Source organism: Nicotiana attenuata, chromosome 7 (genome assembly GCF_001879085.1).
Source record: "Nicotiana attenuata strain UT chromosome 7, NIATTr2, whole genome shotgun sequence".
NCBI classification, from domain to species: domain Eukaryota; kingdom Viridiplantae; phylum Streptophyta; class Magnoliopsida; order Solanales; family Solanaceae; genus Nicotiana; species Nicotiana attenuata.
This window is the reverse complement of record NC_031995.1, coordinates 55,170,891-55,179,596: the sequence shown is the minus strand read 5'-3', so window position 1 is coordinate 55,179,596 and position 8,706 is coordinate 55,170,891. Positions and strand designations below refer to the sequence as shown.

The following is an 8,706-nucleotide window of genomic DNA, read 5'->3' as shown; positions in this document are numbered from 1 at the left end:
ACAACTCAACTAGGACGACAACAGGCTATCTTTTAGGAACTGGTCCGTAGTTGCGTTCAACCTTGTTCTTCAAGCTTGTGAGGATTAATTTCTCTGTTTTTGCAAGAAGCTTGAATGAGAAACAAAAACCTTCAAGTGATGTTTTGTATAAAACTCATTGTAGGTACATCTTGATCACATCACTTGAAATGATGTGAGTACTTTATTTGGTTAGAGAATGAGTGAGCGCTGGAGACAGTGCAGTGCGGCAGAAACAGTGCCGCCAGTCACTTCATTTCCAGCTGTATCCAATTGACTTTGTACTGCTATGAGGAAACCACAAAAGTATCAGGTCCTTGTATGGGTTCCTTGCTCCTGAAGCTGTAGCAGTTCACCTTTAGCTGAAATCCGTTAAAGCTTGCAGTAGTCCAAGTAGGTCAGGTTCCCTATCTGGTTCTTAACTGTAAGTTTGTTAGATCATCAAAACATAAGGCAAGAATATTTAAAATCTATCATGGTAGAACTTGTTTCGTTGTATTTTATTGCTTTTTGTTAATTATGATATACATGTTTAGGTTAGATTATTATTTATTTGATTATTTGTTTCATAATTATTGCCCTTTTATAATTAGCAAATATTTCTAGAAGTTGAAGTTTGGTATCTTGGCATCATATTTGACATTAAATATATTCTCCGCATTAATTATTACTCGAATTCATATTATCATTGTTACATGGTGAGGAAGTGAGTAAAAGCACGAAGGGTGATGTCGTGCCTTTGCATTTACAATTATTATTATTACATGGTGAGGACGAGAGTAAAAGCACGACGGGTGATGTTGTCTCATTTATCTCATTTATTTATTATTACATAGTGAGGAAGAAAGTAAAAGCACAAAGGGTGATGACGTGCCATTCATCCCATTTATTCATTATTACATGGTAAGGATGAGAGTAAAAGCATGTAGGGTGATGTCGTGCCATTTTCATATCCTCGGTTTCACTGATTTACCGATTGGTGATTTACTTGGTTACTTCGTGATTTTATACCTATCGTAGTTATTATATTTTTTCCCTTCTTGCATGTCCCCTCCCGGGTTGTACGTTACCATTCTCTGTTATTATTGTTGCTTTATATATACTTGTACAAGTTTATTTACGTAGGTGTCCTGTCATAGCCTCGTCACTACCTCGTCGAGGTTAGGCTCGACACTTATGGAGTACATTGGGTCGGTTGTACTCATACTACATTTCTGCACTTCTTGTGCAGATACTAATATTGATCCCCGCGGTGTGTGAGGTGCGTCAGCTTGGATACGGTGGCTCGAGGTAGATCTACTGGCGTCCGCAGACTTTTATGTCCCCTTCCTTTTTCCACCTTTACTGTTCGTTTCCTTTGAAACGGTTGTATTTATTTCAGACTTTGTTTGTAGACTTCTAGTTGCTCATGTACTCGTGACTCCGATTTCTAGGAGTAGACATTATCATGTGACTTATATTGGTACCGTATCAGATTGAGTTTCTATTTATCGTTGTATATCATCATTATGATTTTAACTATTAAAAATTGGCTATTTAATTATCTCACATCGGCTTGCCTAGCAAGTGGATGTTTGGCGCCATCACGACCTCGAAATTGGGATTCCGGGTTGTGACATCGAAGCATGCGCAAGCCGGGTCGAAAACCATCGTTATATATATATAAAGAAATTATCTATATAATGCTAACGTGCTTCAGCCATTTTAAAGTAGGTTACTTCTTCCTTGACGAGTTGTCGTATGCTTCGTTGTGTGTCAACAACTACAAAAGAAATAAAGGTATATAAGATAGGCTTGACAATGAAATAGAAGTATATCCTATATTAAATAGCTTAATGAAATTAAATAGTATTTAGTGGCATTTTAATTATCATGCGTTTTCTCTTAAGCAACCACGAATATCGATTAAATAATATATCAAGCATTCAACAATTTTACGAAACCATATCTTATATGAGCTTATATACTTCTGATCTTCTTACCTTATTTTATGTGTGGTTGTACTAAACAAATTACGTATCATGCCTGACAAAAGAATTTAAATTTTATGCATTGATGTTGTAAAATATATTTATACTATTAGTGTAATTTCACCGATTATAATAGGTTAATTAGTAGCCATTTTACCAAATTGTCAATTAATATTTACAATGATCTGTTTATTTGTACGATGTTTTAGACTTGAATAAGTTACCAATTAAAGGTTGAGGAACATGGCGGATGGTGCTGCCAATCAAATTTAGGCAGGGCACAAGATCAATATGTTATATGTACATATCTTTAGTTTAAAACGATAAGATTTAAAGACTATTTTGTTTACGTTATACACACCTTGAGTTTAAGATTACAAGAGATTCAAAGGGTATTTTGATATATCATACACACGTTTAGTTCAAATAATAAGATTGCAGAATCTTCTTTACATTTTAAAATTTTGTGCCTACATAAAATGAAAATGAAACGAAGGAAGTACAATTTTTTTCGTAATATCGTGGTATACCGAATAAACGAAAAGAACAATGCATGTACTGAACCGTTTTTATTAGGGAGCGATTTACCATCCTCCCTCCAATGTGGGATTTTTTGATGTGAATTCGAATTTAATCGGGTCCCGATAAAAATATCAAACACCATATCATTAATAAAGTTGCTGAAGGGTCCGTCAGAGAGCAGCACTGACATTACTCCCACTATCTACAGTACCGTCTAAAAAATTTGCAATAATTATATATACCAACAAATAGGTTCAAATTATTAGTTGTTTGTGTTTGATTTCAGCAATGATCAAGAAAGCAGCCCTTGGAGTGGCCTTATTAGTGCTGCTTTTAGCTTTAGTCATTCGTCCCCCTTCTCCCAAAACTTGCAGCACAGCAGGTCTCCCATCCACCACATCAAGAATCAAGCTTAGAGATGGAAGGCATTTGGTGTACAAAGAATATGGTGTGCCCAAAAAATCTGCAAATTATAATGTCATATATGTTCATAGTCGTTTGGNATCAAGAATCAAGCTTAGAGATGGAAGGCATTTGGTGTACAAAGAATATGGTGTGCCCAAAAAATCTGCAAATTATAATGTCATATATGTTCATAGCTTTGGTGGCAGCAAATTCGAGGCTGCTCTTATAATTTCGGTACGTATACAACTTATTGAATTACTTCGTTTGGTATGATGGGAGTCATTTTAAAAAAAAAAAAAACTTTTTGGTGTTTGGAACATTTATTAAAGATTGACTGTTTATAATGAGTTTATCCGATATGGAAGAAGACCTATGTCAATATATAAATGCATTATATATTTAATCATGAAGACCATAGGGAGCGACCCCCACCATCATTGTATTAAAAACAAGTTAATTTTTTTTTTTAGAAAATAGAAAAATGCCCAAACACCATCGAAACGCCCTCGAAATGCCAAAAACTGACGTTGGTCATGGTATAACCGTGTGTATTGATCAGTAGGCCATTTTCGATAAATCCACTAAATTTCAGCTCAATCAAAGTCTGTCAACTTGTTGACCTCCAATTTCAAATTCAGCTAAAACTGACTACATCATCAGTTGTGAATGATGATCACTTCCGCCCAGAAGTTCCATGGAAGTCATCTCTCTCTTTTAGTAGAAAATATCATAAACAAACATTAGAAAATAATTTTCGGAAAAATATTTTCCGTCATACCAAAAACACCTTCTATCTTCTAGATTTTTCATGGCTTGAATATTGAAAAATTTTGGACTGAAATCAATTTTGTTTGTCACAGAAAGCTATTGAAGAATTAGGGGTATACTTGGTGTCCTTTGATAGACCTGGTTATGGTAAAAGTGATCCTCATCCAAAGAGAAGTTTTAAAAGTTTGGCTTTTGATATAGAAGAGGTTGCTGATCAATTGGAACTTGGAGATAAATTTTACGTTGTTGGGTTCGCCATGGGTGCTCACTTCGTTTGGGGCTGCCTTAAGTACATTCCTCAACGGTAACATCATAATTTTTTTATTACTAATATGTTGTTTTCTTGCTATACTTGTCAAAGTTTAAGATCTATGCATTGATGGTGAAAAAATATTTATTCAATATGAGTCACTTAGTAAATAATTACAAGTAATATCTTGATAAACATTAATTGATAATCTGGTAAACATTGTAACTAACCTGCTATTAATGGTGGAATCACCTTGGTTTAACAGTTGTTTATTGACATCTCTTTACCGAAAAATTATGATGTGTAGCTAGGTCATATATATATATATATATATATATATATATATATATGAATCTATTAGTTTATTCAAATTTTTATCTTTTATTTTTTTGACAACCTTTTGTGAAATTTCTAGCTTCGACATTATCTGCTAGCAAGAGTTAACTGATAATATGGAAGAATCTTTACATTGTCGGTATATATATAACATAAATCTCATTTATTATTGTTTTATAATTTCACAAGATTGTGGTTTTCTTTCTTCTGGTTAAGCTTATAATCTCATTTGTGCCTTTTTTTTTTTTTAATTCATAGCTTAGCTGGAGCTGCATTATTGGCTCCAGCAATCAATTATTGGTGGCCTGGATTTCCAGCAAACTTGACTAAACAAGCGTTAGATAAACAGTTACCCAGAGACCAATGGGTTTATCAAGTTGCGTACTATGCCCCTTGGCTTATGTATTGGTGGAACACTCAACAATGGTTTCCTGGCTTTAGTGTTATTACTGGAGAATTTAAATTGTCTCAAAAAGATCTCAAAATTGCCTCCTCACTTGATGAGATGCAACTTCAGCAGGTACATAATTAAATTATATATCCCCTTAATTATTTATTTATGTCCAATAATTTTTTTTCGGTACATACTCTATTAAGAGACCTTTTCAGAATTTTAAATTGATAGTTAATCTTTAAAATCCCTAGCACTAAGCTTATTGTACTTTTGAAATACCAGTTCAGAATATTGTTCGAACACTAAGGGGTCGTTTGCTACGAGGAATAAGGTGTGATAAGAATAAATTTTTACCGCCAATCAAATACGGTTTAAATTTAATCCCATACTTAATCAAGGAGATCCCATCTTATCCCACCTTATCCCATCAAACTTGGAATTATTTTATCCCACCTCTCATATGGGATAAATTAGTCGAGGGATTATAATTCCAGGATAATTTAGTCTCCGTACCAAACGACCCCTTAGGCTACATTCGCCAGTGACTCCACTCTCGAACTAGCAGCGTTCATGCCAGGCAACGGTGGCGGAGCCACATTGAACTAAGAGGTGTTAAGTAACACCCCTTCGCCGGAAAATTACACTATATTTCTAGATAATTTTTTTTATTTTATGTATATTTACTATACGTTAACTCCCCTTGACTTTTCGATGTATCTAATTATTTATTTTTTGCTAAGGGGCGTGATATAGACAGTCTACCCCAACACAAATATTAGTGGTTGCTTCCCCGTCTCTGGTACCATAATGTGTTGCTTTTTTTTTTTTTTTTTTAATATAGTTTTCTAACTAGAGATATTCATATGTAGGCATATGTTACACAACAAGGAGATTTTGAGTCCCTGCACCGGGACTTGATTATTGGTTTTGGTAAACCCGAATTTGATCCGATGGATATGAAAAACCCATTCCCTAACAACGAAAGCTCTGCACATCTATGGCATGGTGTTGAAGATGGGATTGTGTCTGTTAATCTGCAACGTTTCATCGCGAAAAAACTTCCATGGATAAAGTATCACGAGCTATCAGATGCTGGACACTTATTCCCTTGTGGTGAAGATAGTGTAAAAGATGTTATATGGAAGGCTCTTTTGAGTGAGAAAATTTAATTGATTTTTACAAATTGAAAATTGTTAAGGTTATGATTGTAATAAGGAGGATCCAGGATCTTTTAATAATTATATAAATAGTATAAAAGGTCCATTACCTGTGCATATAAGTTAAAGATACTTTTTTCTTCCTATACCATATATGAAATCTTATTACCAAAAATGTGCATAGTTGCATATTTACCCGCCATGTTCACAGTTTTTCTACAATTATTATACCATTCATTAAATACTAATTATTAGGAGCTGATTCCTTCCTAATTAGGCGCGCTACAAATCAGGAACAGAATATTCTAATTGATTTAGCGACCTTCAGATCAAATTTGAAATGCAAATCCTATATCTTCAATTTAAAATCAAATTACATAGACTCTTTTCTGCAAAAACTCTGTTCTTCGATATTTTTCCTTAAACCACAAATCAAAAAAAAAAACAAAATCGTCAACAAATTCGAATCCAATTGTAGAAATCAGTTCTGCAAAAGCTCAGTTCGTCGACATTCTATCTACATCTCTCTCTATTTCTCAATCGCAAATTTCAGTAATACAAAGCAAATGAAAAGAGAGCAGCAATTCCACCATTGACAGCCATTAAAAAGCTTGAAAGCTTTGAATCCAAATTTGGGTTTTCAAAAATCATTATTTGTTTGGATTGGGTGTTGTTGAAAATAATCGGGAATATGGTTTGGAGTTTATATCTTAATTTTGAGGGGTTTTGGTGAAGATTAGACTTGGTTTTGACTGAATTTCAGATTGAAACTCGAAGAAGAAGAAGAAGACATATTGCAGAAATTGTAGATAAATTATAGATAAATTGTAGATTATTTGTATTCTGATTGTAGATGCTTTATTTTCTGTTTACACAAATAAAAAACGGCTAAAACTTCTACAAATTTTCTGAAAAAATGCAATTATGTCAAAAATCCCAATTATGCTACAATTGAATGGGAATTGGGATATAAAGATTCAATGTACCCAGTTTGTAGATATTTTGTAGATAAATTGTAGATTATTTATATTTTAATTGTAGATGCTTTGTTTTCTGTTTTCACAAATCAAAAACGACTAAAAATTCTACAAATATTCTGCAAAAAATGCAATTGTGTCGAAAATCCCAATTAAACTACAATTGAATGGGAATTGTGATATTAAAATTCAATGTACCCAGTTTGTAGATATTTTGTAGATAAATTATAGATTATTTGTATCCTGATTGTAGATGCTTTGTTTTCTGTTTTCACAAATAAAAAACAACTAAAACTTCTACACTAATTACTTGATCGCGTAAAGAAATTAGACACGTATGCCATTCATTATTCTTTTCGAAATCCATTTTGAAGATACGAATTACCTAATTTATTTTTGAAGATCATTAAGCTCGACCAGTTACTTGATATCGTTTTCTGCAAATTTCTGTTAGGTACGTACTTTACCGAACTAGCCCTGCCATACCTATTGGCTATTGCCAACTAATGGAAAAAGGGAACAAAAGAAGCTTTGATGTTACATTTTACTTTGTTTCGCAGCCACTAATACTGCAGTATCACTAAGTATCTCAAACATATAAAACATCCAGAGAAATGTGAGGGCCCATCATCTCAGAAGAGGTATGCAATTCCAACTTCCTTTTGCCTGTTTACAAGAAGAAAATGGATTACTTCATTTCGCAGCCACTAATACCTCATAATGTTGCGACATTATGAGGGAACATAAGTACCAAAGAATTATGTTATCAGGTCTTCCCAGAGGCTCAAAACGTGGGTGAGGGTGAGGGTTTGGGAGAGAGAAACGTGGGAGGGGTAGGATATACGGTACCTTGAATTAAGGAGGGATATACGCTGCATTAATTGTACCCTTAAAATACACTATGGTATAGAATTGGTAATTTGGTATACTAAGTGTAATTAAGTCAAACCTTAAACATTAAGGGTAATAAGGTTTCCTATATTGCATAGGAATGTAAAAATTCCTTAATATAAAGGGAAAATTTCACATTAAAACAATTGGGCTCCCTACTTTTTAATCTTATAGCCCATATTTCAATTTACAACCAACTAGCCCAAAAATAATAGGTTAAGATTCAACATCCAACTCTAATAGGTTCTCAAAATTACTATTTAATTTTTAAAAAAGATTCCTCAAGCTTTTAAGTTAATTTTCGAATCAGTAACTGTGACCCAAATATTAGTTCAACAAACCAAATTCATTTGGGTGGTGAAAATTAAATTTTTAACAAGCTTAAATATGTGGGTTTAAATTCTGAATTTGATTTTTTGAGAAATTTGGAGAGGGTTTTATTTAGACTTGTTAGAAATAGTATAAGGAGGTTGTATATAAAATTTAAAGTCATTTAATGGAGATTTGGACTGGTTTTGAACAAGAATTGCGACTGAAAATCGTGGAAGAAGTTCGTCTACAGACGCTTGTATAAAGGTGTATAAAAGTGTATAATAGCGTATAAGCTGTATTTCTACACTCATATACACTATTATACAAGATTATACATAATTATACAAAAAAAAAACTAACTTCGTCTTCTTCCTTGCGTCTTTTCTGAAATTTAACTCAAATCTACTCCAAATCACTTCAAATTTAAATTTTGAACTCCTTTTGATATTTTCAATCAATTGGAACAATACCCAATCCAAACAACTAACAAATTCAAAAAAATCCATTTTCGAAAGCAAAGCTTTGAATGGTCTTCAATGGTGGACTTCTACTCTTCAATTTTCTTACATTGCAACTAGGTGACACAAGAGGGGAAGCAGAAAATACACGGCCCCTTGAAGCATATGTAGAAGATGTGAGAAGAAGAGAGAGTGAAAGCAATGGTTGTGAGAACAAAGATTTAACTACATAGCTTTTAGAAGCAATA

At 33.4% G+C, this 8,706-nt stretch overlaps 1 protein-coding gene across 1 annotated transcript; it reads left to right on the top strand.

Annotated features, from left to right (window-relative positions):
- On the top strand, positions 2,709-5,935 carry LOC109229130. The gene is made up of 5 exons (XM_019394464.1): positions 2,709-2,942; positions 3,048-3,149; positions 3,776-3,987; positions 4,528-4,789; positions 5,533-5,935. Exons 1-5 carry the CDS (start codon positions 2,799-2,801, stop codon positions 5,830-5,832), a joined length of 1,020 nt encoding a protein of 339 aa, XP_019250009.1. The 5' UTR covers positions 2,709-2,798; the 3' UTR covers positions 5,833-5,935.